Source organism: Natrix helvetica (genome assembly GCF_964273705.1).
Source record: "Natrix helvetica genome assembly, chromosome: 2".
Classification (NCBI taxonomy): Eukaryota; Metazoa; Chordata; class Lepidosauria; order Squamata; family Natricidae; genus Natrix; species Natrix helvetica.
The window spans coordinates 22,980,985-22,999,174 of NC_138552.1; the positions used below are offsets into that span (position 1 = coordinate 22,980,985).

The following is an 18,190-nucleotide window of genomic DNA, read 5'->3' on the forward strand; positions in this document are numbered from 1 at the left end:
TTTAAGGAGTTCGAGGATGTGTTCAGCCCCGGTCTTGGTAAGTATGTGGGCAAACCAATATCATTTAATTTAGACCCAAATGTGGCGCCAATCCGACTTAAACCGAGACGAGTGCCTTTTGCACTCCGCCCAAAAATAGATAAGGAGATAGATAAGTTAGTGGAACAAGGGATCCTTGAGCCGGTAGATCACGCGCGCTGGGAAACACCTATCGTGACCCCAGTCAAACCAGACGGATCAGTCCGCGTCTGCGCGGACTATAAATGCACAATTAATGTCGCGCTACAACAGAGCGCATATCCTGTGCCCGTAGTACAGCACTTATTGCACTCGTTGGGGCCGGGAAAAGTTTTCGCTAAGTTAGACATGGCACAAGCTTACCAGCAACTGCCAGTTGATAGCGCCACAGCGGAGGCCCAGACTATAGTGACGCATAGGGGAGCTTTTAAATGCAACCGGCTACAATTCGGCGTGAGTATTGCCCCAGGATTGTTCCAGAGCGTCATGGAACGACTGTTGCAAGGGATACCGGGAGTCGTCCCATATTTTGACGACATCTTGGTGTCCGCTGCAAACGAGGAGCAACTAAACAAAAGAGTCAGATCTGTTTTGGCCAGAATCAGAGAAAAGGGTCTCCGCCTTAAAAAGGAAAAATGCCAAATTAACGTGCCTAGCGTAGAATTCCTGGGTTATAGAATTGATGGTCAGGGAATACACCCCACTTCAAAGAAAATTAAGGCGATCCAGGACGCCCCCACACCACGGAATCAGACCGAGTTGCAGGCTTTCCTCGGATTACTTAACTTCTACAGCGTTTTTCTGAGACAGAAGGCGACCGTTGCTGAGCCACTACACCGTCTACTCCAGAGGAACGCACCATGGAAATGGGGACGATCCGAAGCTGCAGCTTTCACCGGGGTAAAGCGCCTGCTCACCACTGACTCACTGCTTGTTCAATACAGTCAGACCCTACCGCTGGTTTTGACCTGCGACGCATCGCCTTTCGGAGTTGGAGCAGTCCTCAGCCACAGGATGCCCGACGGAAAAGAAGCACCCATCGCTTTCTACTCCAGAACTCTTTCATCGGCCGAAAGGAACTACAGCCAAATGGACAGAGAAGCGCTGGCTGCCGTAGCTGGTGTAAAACGTTTCCATGAATACCTCTACGGCCGCGATTTTGAACTGATTACAGATCACAAACCGCTGTTGGGACTTTTGGCGGGAAACCGCCCCACTCCGGTCTCCCTGTCTCCACGCATGACCAGGTGGACTGTTTTCCTGGCTGCGTACTCCTACAAGTTAATTCATCGACCGGGCTCCACTTTAGGACACGCAGACGCACTCAGCCGTTGCCCATTACCCGACATTCTGCCAGACCCCACTCCAGAAGTACTGGTATTGCGAAGGGAAATGTGGGCCCGGAATTCAAAATGTTTTGGTCAAAACGGGACGAACTCTCAGTACTACAGGGATGTTTGTTGTGGGGGGATCGAGTTGTTATTCCTTATGCTCTACGAAAAAATGTATTAGATGCTTTACATATGGGTCATCCGGGGATTGTGAGGATGAAGGCGTTAGCAAGAAGTTACGTGTGGTGGCCAAACATGGACAAAGAAATAGAGGAGTGGGTGGCCACTTGCGACCCATGCCAGGAGTCGAGACCCGCACCCCCGGAAGCGCCCACCACGGAATGGGAGAAACCCAAGGCACCCTGGTCGCGAATACACATCGATTTCGCAGGGCCATTCCAGGGTCAGACCTTCCTCATAGTTGTAGATGCTTATTCTAAATGGCTAGATGTAGTCCTAATGACTTCAACCACGGCAGAGGCAGTCATAAAGGTTCTACGGCGACTCTTCGCCACCCATGGCCTGCCAGATCTCCTCGTATCCGATAACGGGCCCCAATTCACGGCCATGCACTTTGAAACATTTTTAGCAGGGTTGGGAATCCGGCATGCCCTCATCGCGCCATTCCATCCAGCATCAAACGGACAGGCGGAGAGAATGGTGCGATTCGCAAAAGAGGCCCTCGCCAGGATGGGTCCAGGTGATTGGCAAACACGCATTGACCATTACCTCCTCATTCAACACATTACCCCGAGCGCAACGACGGGTAGGAGCCCCGCTGAACTACTCATGGGCCGTCGCCTACGGTCTCACCTGGACCGGCTCCACCCGAATTACTCCGCCACGGCTCCCCCAGACTCCACAAGTAAGATCCGGTCTTTCAGAGTAGGGGACTCAGTATACGCTCACAACTACACAGGGGGGACATTGTGGATGCCGGCAAAGGTCATTGGCATCACGGGTCCACGATCATACTTGCTGGAGCTAGAAGATGGGCGGAACTGGAAAAGGCACATCGATCAACTTCGGGGTCGCCTAGCACACTCCAACCTTCGAAATGAAGACGAAAGCTTCCTGTCTACAGAGAGTCAGCCACAAGAAAACTCCATCACAGGAAACAACGACACCGGCGAGCCAAGCGTGGAACAAGACAACACGCACGCAGCTGAGCAACCTCCAGGCAACGCAGCCGAACAAACTCCTGAACGCCCGAGCAGCGAAGACACAAGACCTCCAGAATGGGAAATAGAAAAAGCACCCGATCCTGCAACTACTTCGAACCAACCCACACCCAGTCCTGCAACCACTTCAACCCAACCCGAACTACGACGTTCCTCCCGAGCAAGACAAACACCCACCTACCTAAAGGACTACGTTACCTACCGTAACGTCCCATCTAGGAGGGGAGGGGTGTTAGATATTAACATATATCGGGATAAGTCTTCCCTCTGGTCCGCTCCTACAGCGGGAAACAGGTATCCCTCTGATTGGTCGAGGGGCGTGCCAAATCCCTATAAAAGGGGGACCCTCCGACTACCAAACAAGCTGGATCACTATTACTACTAATAAAGAGCTGTTAAGTCACTTCGTGTCCGCAGTCTGTCTCTCGTTGCCCAGATTTAACAGTTAGAATGCATGTACTGCAGGCTACTTCTGCTGACTGCTGGCTCCCTCCAATCTCAGCAGGCTCAAGGTTGACTCAGCCTTCCATCTTTCCGAGGTGGGTAAAATGAGGACCCAGATTGTTGGAGGCAATAGGCTAACTCTGTAAACCACTTAGAAAGGGTTGTAAGCACTGTGAAGTGGTATATAAGTCTACGTGCTATTGCTAATATCTTATTATGGCTTTCTTCTGGCACTTTAACTTAAGTTGAAACTGAGCTTAGCACTTAGTCTAAGTGCTATTGCTATTACACTCAATGCCTTAAATTATGGTTGTGTACCTAAGGCTTTGTGAAGATGTAGATGTTGATTTGGAGAAGAAAGAAAAAGAAAGTGCCACAATTATGTAATAGGAGTACGTTTCAGGCAGAAAAAAGCTTGGAATTGTTTAGAAAAAATAATTCCTTTTTGTTTAACATCCCCTTGCAATATAAGTTTCAAATATCATTCCCACCCATGTCCCAGACACGGGAAGTTGGTCTGAATATTCAAAAGTCCATCTGAAACTTGATTGGGGAATTACAATAAAAATGAACATAAGAAAGATGTTCCAAGAAGTTATTAATATTGCATAAATAATACTAGCAATTTGTACTAAATGCCAAACGTGAATCATGTTCCTGAATTTGTTTTCAGATAAAAGCTGGACTACTGTTTTAGAGATGAAAAGTGAATTCATTGAATATTTTCATTTATTTATTGGCATGGTGAGATGTATTTAAATAATCAGTTTCCCCCGATGTATAATGCATTTTATACTATTCTATCTTTTGCAATAACACTCCAAAATGGTACTCCATGCTCGTTTTTCTTTGGCAAATAAATATGTGGTATGTTCTATAATGAGTAATCAGTTCATCACATTAATTTAAAGTTTATTTTTCCTGATTAACCCATTTTTGAGTATGCATGCACTAGCTTAAAATATGTAGTTGTTCCTGTTGAAAAGAAGGCATTGTGTCTTAATCAAAGTTTTATCCTCTATTTTAATTCTTGCACTTACATTACACTCTTACAGGTGAGTATAATCCACATAGATAAGAATGCAACCATTTATAGATCTCAAAAAATCTATATGTTAGTGGTGGGTGAGGCTTTACATAACATTGGAGCTATAGTTAAAAATCAGGCAAGGACCACCCATTCTGTCTTTCTGGTATTCTCCCATTTTATCTCTTTCTCACATTATTTTCTTTTCCCCCACTCTCCATAGGATTCATATATTCTGTTGTACCATATCATTGTTTAACCATGGTTTATCGAATAAGCCACATCTGGAAAATTGGGCACATTTTCCTGGATCGAGAGCTACATTAGAGTTTCCAGTGAAATCTTGAGGGACACTGTTGAAAAAAATAGTGCTGAAAGGATAAAAATTAATTTCATTTACATTTTATTAAAATTAAGTAGAGGGAATTACTCTGCAGCTGTGTATTTAAACATATTTTCCTCCTGCTGCATTAAAAATTCCAATGTAATAATGACTTTTAGCACAGAGTCATTGACAGGGGTTCACAAAAATTAAAATGGCAGCCTCAACTCTACCATTCAAACCCAACTGCTTTGGTATTTGTGCTTAGTCATGGCCACCATTTTGACTTGTGAACACCTCTGCTTTTATTATCTCTAGGTGACCTGTGAGGGAGACCATGGGATCCCAGGTGGTACAACTCTGAAAACCGTAACTGCCAATATATACCCGGTTTGGTGCATTGTGCTAAGCTCAAAACAAACAAACTGAGCTACACAAGGTGAGAGGCTATAGCCTACATGAAATTAGTCTAATTAGAAATTAGCCTACTGAAATTACTGGAAATTGCTCTTGTGGTTGCTCAACCTTCTACAATTGGTTTTCTTTCTTTCTGGGCAACAGGTAGCAACTGCTTCATTTATCTGTCTCTCTCCTCTGTACTGTGTTGACTTTTTCACATCCTGCCACCTGTCTCTCTCTTTGCCATTTTTCGTTATCCAGCTTCTTGCAGACTGTAGAATGAAAAGCTGAGCTCTGACCTTGAGGACAACTGGTCCTTGTATTGTGTTAACTTTCATTGAGGATGTCATAATCACTGATCTTATTAGTTCCAGATGAAAGAAGGTTATTATTCAAAGGTCTGGGGCCAGGCTGATGTTGGGTTTATTAATTTTAATATCGAAATCTCTAGCAGATGATTTAACAAGGGCCAACCAGACAATTCTTCCCACAAAAACTCCCTATTAGCAACAAAACTAAACTGTTCGTGCTAAATCCTTGAAATGTGCATCAGTGGAGCAGATAATTAAGGGACTGGACATCATTGAAATGAATCAATTAGCAAACAATGGAAGCAGAAGGGAAATATGTGTTGGGGTCATCAATTGTCTTTGATGAGAAATGGGTGCATTTTATTGGGCACACCAAGGTAACCCCACAAATGTCTTTTCATAAAGAAAGGTTGAACTCAAAATCAGTATGGTATTTATAATTTTATAATAACTGTGCCAGCTTACCGAAGTTGCAGAGCTCTGGATGTGTTAAGGTTGAACTCAAAACCAGTGTGGTATTTATAATGATTTTGTGCCAGCTTACCCAAGTTGGAGAGTTCTGGCTGTGTTAAATTACATCCATATAATTTCAAGCCATAATTCCTTGAAAACAGCCCGTTAGATTAGATTAAAGGGGTACTTGTCCCCTTCAACCATATTGCTCACTCCAGGCATATTTTCTTCCCTATTCTACTTTATGGAATAATCGTGATGACTGATTAGAGCTAGAGGGAAGCAACCATTTCACTAATTTTTGCTTCCCGAAGGAAAGCAGGAATAAAAACAAGCTCATACACGGGTTTTGCACAATTGGCTACAAAATCTTACCCTGAAGTCTTATGGAAAATTGTATGTGTAATTCCTCGGCAGTCATTCTTCATCTTCTTAATATTTCATCTCCCCAAATTCAAACCCATATCTGATGTGGGGGTGAAGCTTATACAAAATGACTTGGGAGAGAAAAAAAATGTGTAACATTTCATTCCAAATAAATATGCACAGGTTTACTTCAGCTATAAATTGGGCTAAGTGAATTTATTCCTAAATAAGTGAGCACAATGTTTCAATCAAGAAGCTCAAAGCTTGTTTGTGTGGATATAAATTCTGACTTACATATCAAACTGTACGAGGGAGTAATGGGGCGGCAATGTTCTAAGGAAGCAGGCTGGACTCAATGTTTTCATATTATGAAAATAGATTGTATTTCCCAAGGCTTTTAAAAGGCTTTGCAATTAGATACCAAGAACAGCAGAGAGTCATCTGGAAAAGCACCTTTTCCTTGAATGGTAACAGCCCAATCACACTTATCCAGGGGTGAAATCCAGCAGATTCTGACAGGTTCTAGAGAACTGGTAGCAGAAATTTTGAGTAATTCGAAGAACTGGCAAATGCCACCTCTGGCTAGCTCCAGAGTGGGGTGGGAATGGAGATTTTGCAATATCCTTCCCCTGGAGTGGGGTGGGAATGGAAATTTTGCAGTATCCTTCCCCTGCCATGTCCATCAAGCCACGCCCACCAAGCCACACCATGCCCATCAAACTACACCCACAGAACCGGTAGTAAAAAAAAATGAATTTCACCACTGAACCTATCTAGAAATAGAACCTATTCATCTCCCTTGTAATGAAGGACTGCTGTTGGATTGCTGAGCATTAGACAGAACTGCAGCTAGTACTCTGAACTAATCTTGTTAAAACTTTGCATTGGTATGATTCACAAGCCCACCTGTGGATAACAGTCGGAAAAGCTTGCTATATTTCAAGTTTCTGAAACATGTTATACTTTAACCAACCCACATTAAACTGCAGGACTGATGAGTGTAGTGTGTTAAGCATGGTATATTTTTCCTAGTCACCTCCATCCATTCCAAGAAGAGAAACAGATGGCAGCAGATCTTATTATTTATTTATTTATTTCATTTATAGACTGCTTTTCCTCTGGGGTTCATGGAGTGGCTTTTCTTTCATTTCATCTCCACAGAAAGAACCCTTTGAGGCAAATAGGACTGAGAAAGAGGAACTGATACAATTCTATGAGCTTTGTAATTCAGTCAAGACTTGAATCTTGGTTTCACTATTGTAGTCTGATACTTAAATCCCCTGAATGGTCAATTGGCCATCCTGCAAACAATCCCCTATTCTTTGAGTGTACAAACTTGTAAAGAATACTAACTTTGCAGGATCTTACATCATTCTGTTTGGTTACTGTCTTGTCTATTTTGACCAGCAATGTGCAAAGATTTGGAGAGAGCAATTTCTAAGCATTTAGAAGACAAATTACGTTACTGGGACAAGGTTGATTTTGGTCTTGTTTTGTTTATTTATTGACATTAAGTTTACAGTTTTATATTAAGGATGAGCAGCAGAGCAGAGAGAGGATTCCTAATTGTATTTCCATTTTTAACCTTCACCACTCAACATACCAAAAAATGCCCCACCCCCCAAATCACCACCCCAATATCTGAAGCTATCTTCAGATTGGGGATAGAGGCTGAAGTGCTTTCTTCTCAGAAGCTACCACTGCCATTCTGAAGCCTGCTGACAATGGGGTGCCATCACCTTCTGTAGTAGAAGCCCAACTCTGACTACGTAGTCAACATGTGTCTGTCAGCCCTGGAGGCCATCTTTTTCTTTGGATCTTCAGGGCTGGGAAACGGGAGGGGGTTGGATGGAAACAGGGTGAGATATATAGCCTTAACAACATTCTTTCTGCTGGGAGTCAAGAACGATCAGCCTGCACCTGGAGAGGTGTGACTGGGAAGCCCATCCAGTCGGGACAGGAACATGATTGGGCCATCTGAAGGACAAGTGGGTGCAGGGGAAGGGACTTAGAATTTATTTTGGATGGGGAAAACCCAGCGGGCTTTCAGATTTGGGTTTTCCCAGATGTACCAATAATACATCTCTAATAAAATTGAACTTTGAGGAAAATGCCTGTCTCTGAGTTTTGCTTCTGTTGGGGGACCTGGAACCCTGACAGAGGTCCACACCTGAATTTTATGTAAGGCAATCAAGCCAGTTCTATTGACAAGTTGTTTGCTCCCCATGTGTAAAATTTGATTCCCAGACATTTCCAGACAACACAGCCATGCTGAAAATTCTTTAGGTCGAAATTCTCTCATCTGGAAGTTTGAAATAAGTGGTCATTTATTTGACAGCAAAACCAGCAATGCAAGTAGTCCTCGGCTTATAACCACAACTGATCCCAAACTTTCTGTTGCTAAGTAAGAGAGTTGTCAGTTAAGTTTTGCCCCATTTTATGACTTTTCTTGCCACAATGGTTAAGCGAATCACTGCAGTTGTTAAGTTAGTAACACGGTTGCTAAGTGAATTTAGCTTTCCCACTGCTTGTCAGAAGGTCACATGACCCTGGGACACTGCATCCCTCATAAATATGAAACTATTCCCAAGTGTCCAAATTTTGATCATGTTACCATGGCGATTCTGCAATGGCCATAATTGTGAAAAACAGTCATAAATCACTTTTTTTCTGTGCCTTTGTAATTTATCAGATTAACAGAGTTGGAGGGGACCTTACAGGCCATCTAGTCCAGCCCCCTGCCCAAGCAGGAGACCCTACACCATTTCTGACAAATGGCAGTCCAAACTCTTCTTGAAAGCCTCCAGGGATGAAGCCACCACAACTTCCGAAGGCAAGCTGTTCCATTGGTTGATTGTTCTCACTGTCAGAAAGTTCCTCCTTATTTCTAGGTTGAATCTCCACTAAAAGAATGGTTGTAAGTCAAGGACAATCTGTATTCAAATGCCAAATTTCAGTCTTCCAGAATCTTAAAGTTGTTACCCTTGTATCAAGCTGTCAAATGTTTCTACTCTTTCTCTTGGGACTTGATCAAAAACTGTTTTTTTTTCATGTAACATTTGCATTCATCAGCTTCCTATAAGTGCAAGAATAATAATCTGATAGACAACAACTGTTTGCATATATGTGTTATCTGTAGATAATAATCATTGTCCATTTCCTCAGCATTTCATTTCCCTCTATAATTTTGCCAACCCATTATTCAATCTGGACAGCATCTCAAAATATCCCTTTGTATATTCAGCAAAGCAGTTGTGTTTTATAAAACAGTTGCAAGTAAATGTCATGATTTTACATGGCGGGGTGGTGGATGGTGCAAAATAAAGGGGAAAAAACTCACTCATAATGCATCTTCTTTTTTAATGATAAATATATTACAGCTTTGAGACATCCAGACTACTCCTTGCTAGGTGCAATCTACCTTTAGAGTGTGGATTGGATAAATATAGGCTTTGGTGCACTGCTAATCACTGCTGCTAAAAGCCATGCCCTCTTTTTAATTCCAAGGCCAAAGAACAAGCAGTATTCATAACTGCAGTGAATTATCAGGAACCAACTGTATTTTATTACCCTGAAGCATCTTAAATATTGAATCAGTCAAGAGAAATCCATTAGCGCTGTAGATATAACTTGTCCTATGTACATTAGTCTTCTTGTAACAACAGATGCAGATAATGTTCAAAGCTAGAATTCAATTCTTGCTATGTAAATCTTGAGATCAACATCTTTCCTGATGTAACAACACATTTAACATCTGCCACAGGAATATATTGATTTCAGTGAAGATGAATAAGAACAAGCTATAAAAGGATGTATCCACGATTGGGGTGAATTGGTCTAGCATATCTGGATTGCCATATTAATCTATTAATGTAGGCTTATCATCAGAGTTATTATCCTGGAGTAGCATAAAATGCTGCTAAACTCCTAATAATAACTTAGATTTATATACCGCTTCACAGTGCTTTACATTGCTCTCTAAGCAGTTTACAGAGTCAGCCTATTGCCCCCAACAATTTGGCTCCTCATTTTACTCCCCTTGGAAGGATGCAAGGCTGAGTCAACTTTGAGCCTGGTATGAATCGAACTGCCAAATTGCAGGGAGCCGGCAGTCAGCAGAAATAGCCTGCGGTACTGCATTCTAACCACTGTGCCACCACAGCTCTTAAAAAGCAGTACTAAGTGAAATAAAAATGGTGTACATGCAGCCATATGCTAAGGCAGAGAAGACTATCTAAAAATATTTAATTTAGTTGAGTTTCCACTATGACTGGACTACAAATTGTGCCCTTTGTAAATATAGTCTGATTGGTCTTGGTATGATTTTGTCTCTAAGATGTAGATCAGACCAAGAAATCCATCTCATTTTAAGATTAAAACTACTTTTATTGATATTGACTGTAGTAACAGAATCTTTCATTCCTGATTATGTTTCACCTCTTCCCTCTCTTATACTCAGGTGAATTAGGGAGTGGGGAGAGTGTCTGTCTGAGCTGTTTACACATACCTTCATTGTTTGAGCTCAAGCGATGTTTTCCTCCTCATTGCTATGGCAACAGATCTCCCCTCTCTCCCTCAAGGCCATCCTCTTTGCTCTCTACACTCTATGAATGATCACTATATTAAATGTGCTAAAAGGGGGGGAAAGTATAACAAGAAAGCATTAGCAAGATTAGATAGCACAATGGATCACAGGAGTACCCAATTTCCTCACAATTGAGCAGACTACAATTCCTGTCATTCCCCAGTCAAGGGGGACCCCTAAATCGATGTATCAATGAGCAGCGAGACTAATGAGTGCCATGCTAAGCAGGTATGATAAGAAATCTAAAGCAATACATGTGGAAATTCCTAAACTTGCAAAGATCTTTCTGTATGTGTGTAACTTGCACAGATATCCTTAACTGCAGTTATCATCTACTTAAATAAAAATGCAGAATATAAAATTTTAAAGTGAGCCAAATAGAATCAAAGCACAGCTGTTGCAATAAACCCATGAAGTATGGTGTGCAGAAAGAACCTAAGATGAGGAATAGGGTACATTTCTCAGGTTGCACACTGATTTACAAGGAACTATCAAACAAAGGGATGTGGTGGCTCAGTGGCTAAGATGCTGAGCAAGTCGATTAGAAGGTCGGCAGTTCAGCAGTTCAAATCCATAGCACCATGTAATGGAGTGAGCTCCTGTTACTTGTCCCAGCCAACCTAGCAGTTCGAAAGCACGTAGAAATGCAAGTAGAAAAATAGGAACGACCTTTGTTGGGAAGGTAACAGTGTTCCGTGCGCCTTCGGTATTTAGTCATGCTAGCCACATGACCTTGGAGACATCTTTGGACAGCGCTGGCCCTTCGGCTTTGAAACGGAGATGAGCACCGCCCCCTAGAGTCAGGAATGACTAGCACATATGTGAGAGATGAACCTTTACCTTTATCAAACTGAAAGAGAATGTCCGGTTGGGGTAGTGATTAAGACTCTGGACTACAAACCAGGTGACTGTGATTTCTAGTCCTGTTTTAGGCACAAGGCCAGCTGATGATCTTGGGCCAATCCCTCTCTGTCTCAGCCCTAGAAAGCAGGCAAGGGCAGAAAATCTGAAAATCTTGTCAGGAAAACTGCCAGGGCTTGTCTTAAAGGTGCTTTTTCAAAAGGCAATTGGACTGAGTTACTTCCCTGAGGAAAAAGGAGACAATGGTTCGCTTCTCATCCAAGGCGCTGGATCATCCAAGAAGACATTTCGCTTCTCCTCCAAGATGAGAAGCAAAATGTCATCTTCTTCCTCCTCAGGAAAAAACAATCCAATTTCCTTTTGACAATACACCTTTAAGAGAACTATGACTTGGATGACTGAGAATCTCCACAGAGGAGCAAGAACTTGTCCAAGCAGTGTTCAGAAATCAATACCAACTCAAATACACACACACAAATAATAATCAAATAATAATCAAACAATATGTCAGACTTTATATCTCTATAGGTAGATATAGACAGTGGTTTAAAGAAGTAAACCACTAAGCAAGTCTTATAGAACATATCTACCTTCCCTAACTGAACACTTTCTAGATGTTATGGGACATTAAATCCAAGAATTTCCAGCATGGCCAAAGCCTGCAAATTCAGAAGTTGGAGGGCAACACATGCAGGGGGCAGGGGAAACAGACAGAAAGGCTGATTTGCACACTACTGAATATTTTCTTGCACAAAAAAATATTACTTTACTTTATTAGAAGACTTACTTAAAGGACAGAGTAACTAGCCATCAAGATACGATAGGGGGCTAAAACTATGCTTAATATTAGACTCAGCATTATATGAATTCATTCTCTCTCTCTCTCTCTCTCTCTCTCTCTCTCTCTCTCTCTCTCTCTCTCTCTCTCTCTCTCTCTCTCTCTCTCTCTCTCTCTCTCTTTGTGTCTCTCTGTGTGTGTCTATATGTGTGTATGGATTCATTGAATCTCCTCAAATATCATTCATGAAAGTAAAACTAGGAATAAGTAACCAACTTCAGCATCTTCTTGCCGGGAATATTCTCTCTAAATTTAAAGTTAAAAGTGATCAGTATATTAACTGATCAATTAAAATATATGTGGGGGAAAGTTAGACAGATATTTAATGAAAACAATCTCCACACACACAAACAGACCCATGAACATCACAATTTAAGTAGAGGTAGTCCTAAACTTACCACTGAATTGAGCCTGGCAATTATGGTCATAAGTCGTAATGGAAATAAAAAGGGTAATCCACAGTAACTGACCTGATTTTACAACCTTTGTGGTGGTTCTGAATGCAGTGGCCATTAAGCAAACCCATGAACTATTTAAAGTAAATGTTAATTTTCAGCAAAAATGTCATAGATTGCATGCGACAGCAGGATCCTGCAAAAGGCCATAAATGGGGACTAGTTCCTGACACTCAAAATGTAATTATTTGACTGTGGGAACCGGCCATCAGAACTGGGTCAGAATTGGATCATAAGTACGTTTTAAATAATTAACTATGCAATCATTGGGTCAAGTCTAGTTATCCTGTTTAAATTCAGAAGACTTAATCCCAAATTGTGTTTGTATATCTTGGTCTGTCAGAAGACTCTTTCAGTATAGTTCCATAAATGTTAAGTAAATGTTATCATATCCACTCACATTCATAGGAACTTACTCCAAGGTTAGTACAGGTAGAATGCATTGATACATCAAGCTCTTTTTCTCAGGTCTCCTCCTGCTTTTAATAACCTCAGTTTGACACACACACTCCCTGGGGGACCTCAGAATGCTTGCAAGTGCCATAAGAAAAAGGGAATTATCTTTTGCTACCCTCAATGAAAGAGAACTAAAAGGTGCTATTGATATTGCCAAGGTCAATTCAAATAAGCGTTTAGGAATGAAATCCCAAAAGTGGCTTTGCAACGAAGTCACTTTTCTCAGTCACTTTCAGATCACTTCTATGGTCCAAGAGCCTCTCTGATAAGAAGTGTACTATGGTCCAACATGTTTCAAATTATCATATCTCAAGACCTAAGATGGACACCTAACATCAAAAAAGTCATCAAAAAAGCAGAACAAAGAATGTTCTTTCTGAGCCAACTCAGGAAGCTCAAACTGCCCAAGGAGCTGCTGATTCTGTTCTACAGAGGAATTATTGAGTCTGTTATCTGCACCTCTATAACTGTCTGGTTTGGTTCTGCAGCCCAACAAGACAGACACAGACTTCAGAGGAGAATCAGAACTGCAGAAAAAACTATTGCTACCAACCTCCTGTCCATTGAGGATCTGTATACTGCATGAGTCAAAAAGAGGGCTGTGAAAATATTTATGGACCTCTCTCATCCTGGACATAAATTGTTTCAACTCCTACCCTCAAAATGACACTATAGAGCACTGCACACCAAGACAACTAAACACAAGGACAGTTTTTTTCCTGAATGCCATCACTCTGCTAAACAAATAATTCCCTCACCACTGTCAAACTATTCACTGAGGCTGCATTACTATTACTATTAAATCTTCTCATCATTCCTATCACCCATCTCCTCCCACTTATGACTGTAACTTTGTTGCTTGTACCCTTAGGATTTATATTGATATTGATTGTTTCCTGATTGCTTATTTGTACTCTATGACTATCATTAAGTGTTGTACCTTATCATTCTTGATGAATGTATTTCATTCTCCTTATGTACACTGAGAGAATGTGCACCAAAGACAAATTCCTCGTGTGTCCAATCACACTTGGCCAATAAAGAATTATATTCTATTAACTCTATTCTATTTAGAGAACAAAGTCAGAAAAAAAACTGAAGGAAATAAGGAAATACGTGCAACCAGTTCCAGACAGTGATATAATCAGTATTTGATTGGGGGGAAGGATTTTCAAACTAGCACTTCTTGTTTTGCACAGAGAACCAACCCAAAACGCAACAGAGTTATAAAAATATTCACTAATATATCCAATTTCTTCCAGTTACGATAGTTCCCTTGAACATACACACACCTTATACTTAGGAGTTCAGAGCCTAGTAGAACCATCAAAGGAAACAACATGAGTCTTTCTCAGATTCAAGCGATATTTTGCTGTTATCATTAAAAATTAAGAGTAATCTCATGTACTAGTTCCACCTGTTTCTTGTCCAGAGCAATCTACTCTGAAAGGACTTGCAAGGGGCTCCCAGTTTGATAGGAAATCTCTTGTTTTCTGAAAGTGTATCAAGCCTAGCTCCTCAGCATGGATTAAGCTGACGATTTCTTCAGCTACAGCTTTTCCCAGCCATACCTAGAGACATCAAGGAACAAAACTGGGATATTTAGCATGCAAAGCAGGTGCATTACAACTGAGCTATGACATGTCTGGAGTGTGTTCAACAGCAAGATTAAATGCCAACCACCCACAGATGGCCTCATCTTCTATTGTGAAATGCCGTTCATGCTGTACCATAAACTTACTCCTCACTGTAGTCCTGCCACCTGAATTACTCAGTGATCAAAAAAAGGTTATCTAACTGTAGTGCTTGAGATGGGTTTTTTTAAAACTTATTGTGATGGGAGGGGGGCATAAAAGAGAGGCAAATAATTGTATTTTGTTTTTAAATTTAACTAGCCAAATAAACACATCTCCAATCAGCAAGCTATCCACTTTCTATGTCACAGCAATTAACCTATTTGCATGCACTAGATTTCAATTAGCATATATTAGATTTCAATTAGCAATTAACAGAAAATTCCTTTGTACTACAGAATACAAAAGGTTTCTCTCACACCCTCCCCCTTTCTGTCAAAATGCTTTTTGTAAACAAATTCCTTTCAAATCAGGTAATCATTAAGAGAACATATTAAAATATATCCTTCCCCCAGAAGCCATCTAATTTTACTTCTCTTTTGTCTTCTTTTTGCCTTTACTAAGTAGAGGTAGCAAAAATGCATGGAAATATTTGAAGTATCATCTGTTTTCATAATTATGTACAATTTCCTTCTAACTGATCTGTATTGTTTTATTGATTACACCAAATAAGTAAGCATTGTTTTTAGCCTAAAGTCTACAAAATTTTTAAAAACACATCCTTTTTCCAGATCATATAGAACACAAGGCTGAAACTTACTGAAACCCCCCCCCCCCTCACACACATGAGTTCTTTAAGTACCTTTTTTATCCTCCGGTATTATTACAAATGTTGTGCACTGGGCATTTGGATCTAATATGCACCTAACATGTAGAGGTTTTCATAAAGGCAGCTTAAAAGGTATACCACAATTATTTATTATTTATGCAGATATAAAGCTGAAGTGGTTGGGATCCAGACCTGTATGCAGTATCTAGATATTCACAGAAAAAAAAAAAACTCAAGGTGATATAAATCAGGATATTTTTCAAGGCATTGATGAACAAGAAAGAACAATAAAACAAACTCAACAACAACAACAAAGTCTCAATTATTCAGATGACTATCCCCATCCTTTTCTGCATGTCTGTATGTGTTAAGAAAATTTACTATTTTTGGAAGCTGACTTTTTTGTGAAGAAAAAACGCTCACAGCACAATCATGGCAATAATTGCATTCTACTCCATTCTCTAAGAACATAATAAAATTTATAGTAATCTATCTCTACAACAATCCTGCCAGGTAAGTTAAAAATTAGACAAAACCTCCCTCAAGACCTTCAACGGAGAAATAAAATGTTGCTATTCAAAGTTCCCTGTCCCAGCATGGTTATCTCTTACAGGCTTTGTAGAGGTAAGTAATTTTGAAATGACAGCGGTGCCTGGCCATCTATTTTGAATACTAGCAGATTTTCCATGGTTTATGGTATGTAGCATACCATCGTATGTAGCATATCAGAGTAGCAATCTCAAAAGCCTTTGACAACCAGTTGTATTTTTCCACCGGATTGAACTGCTTGTTCCCCTACTTGGTACATACATATACATCCACCTTTTTAACATGCACATCCATTACTCAATCACTGCAGCGTCAAGCAAATGTGTGAACCTATCAACTTCATAGCAGAATGGTTATATCTTCATCTTAACTTCACGTGTCATAACATTAGCTGCCTGCTTGTTCAAATACAGAACTTCCCCAGTTGGGTAAACAGAGTGATGGGGTAGGATGCGGTCTGTGCATACTGATGTGTCCTGTTCAGGGCACACACAAAAAATGGTGAGATTTTGGATATCTAATCTGAATGAGAGTTGCTATCCTCACAGAACAGTAAGCAAGTGTAATGAATGGAAAATACAATACAATACAATACAATAGTAGAGTTGGAAGGGACCTTGGAGGCCTTCTAGTCCAACCCCCTGCCTAGGCAGCAATCCCTATACTGTTTCAGGCAAATGGCTATCCAACATCTTCTTAAAGACTTCCAGTGTTGGGGCATTCACAACTTCTGGAGGCAAGCTGTTCCACTGATAAATTGTTCTGTCAGGAAATTTCTCCTCAATTCTAAGTTGCTTCTTTCCTTGATTAGTTTCCACCCATTGCTTCTTGTTCTACCCTCAGGTGCCTTGGAGAATAGTTTGACTCCCTCTTCTTTGTGGCAACCTCTGAGATATTGGGACACTGCTATCATGTCTCCCCTAGTCCTTCTTTCTCTTAAGCTAGACATACCCAGTTCCTGCAACCGTTCCTCATATGTTTTAGTCTCCAGTCCCCTAATCATCTTTGTTGCTCTTCTCTGCACTCTTTCTAGAGTCTCCACATCTTTTTTACATCGTGGCGACCAGAACTGAATGCAGTATTCCAAGTGTGGCCTCACCAAGGCATTATAAAGTGGCATCAACACTTCACATGATCTTGATTCTATCCCTCTGTTGATGCAGCCTAGGACTGCGTTGGCTTTTTTGGCAGCTAAGAAAAGAAAACATACATTGTGTGGACAAACCAAAGATACACATCACTTTGTGGGACCCTTCAAGAGTGTTATGGATATATCGATCTATGCAGTCCTAAAAGTCCGGAAAAGACGGCTATAAATATATGGTTCCATGAGCCGTAACTTTCTTCTCTTGTTCTCGGAATACACGCCGGATCTCGGAGATCGGAGAATATTTCAGCACCATGGATAGCGATATGACTCCTATTTAAATCTCTAAGCAGAAGCAGAAGATCGGGATGTCTCGTAGAGACAGACCGTCATTATAAAACGGAGAGGTATGTCATGATCCCCAGTCCGCCATCACGTTCGTTGATCAATCCCCATCAGATAGCAGGCGCTGCACGGAGACAGCGTCCAATGTCACCTTTCCGAGAAGGCAAAGGCGCGATCAAGGCTCAGCCGTCTCTCAGCTTTCCACCAATGAAACCAAGCCAAACATCCAACAACCACCAAACAATGCCCCCTCCCTGTCTTCCCCTACGACCCCGGTTCTTACCTGGGATGGCCAGGTTTGCCAGCGGCACGCTGTGGATGCTTTCGGGCAAACTTGCCATCCAGTCGGCGAATTTCAACTCAACCTTGCCTTGCGACGAAGCCATACTCGGTGCCTGCCAAGGAAATCGCTCGCTCGCTCGCTTGCTCGCCTGGCTCAGCCGGTTAAGCAGCAGCAGCCGCGGCAGCCCCTCCTCCTTCTGCCGGCTCCTGGAAGCCCAGCCGCTTTGCTCGTCTCCAGCCCTCGCTTTGCTAGAGAGAGTTTTTACGCGCCACGCTGCGCCACGCCCACGGGTGGATGGCGCAGGCACGTGCGGACTCTACTTATTTATGCCAAACCCTCTCGGCTGCCGCTGAAGGGGGCTCGGCTGGGAAAGCGCCAGTCCGGGGAGCGCAGCTGCCGCCCCGCCACCTCCCTTGGTATTTCCGAGCGCATCTTCCGTCTGCTTAAAACTCCGCCGAAGGTTAAACGCGCGTCTC

General features: G+C 41.7%; 1 protein-coding gene across 2 annotated transcripts in view; it reads right to left on the reverse strand.

Annotated features, from left to right (window-relative positions):
- PLCXD3 (phosphatidylinositol specific phospholipase C X domain containing 3) overlaps window positions 1–17,837 on the reverse strand; it is a 103,298-nt gene extending 85,461 nt beyond the window's left edge. For both annotated transcript variants that reach the window (XM_081945015.1, XM_081945016.1), the window contains exon 1: window positions 17,715–17,837. In XM_081945015.1, the coding sequence (XP_081801141.1) occupies window positions 17,715–17,817 (103 nt within the window). In that variant the 5' untranslated portion in view covers window positions 17,818–17,837. The remainder of the gene's footprint in view (window positions 1–17,714) is intronic.
- Between the last annotated feature and the right edge of the window lie 353 nt (window positions 17,838–18,190).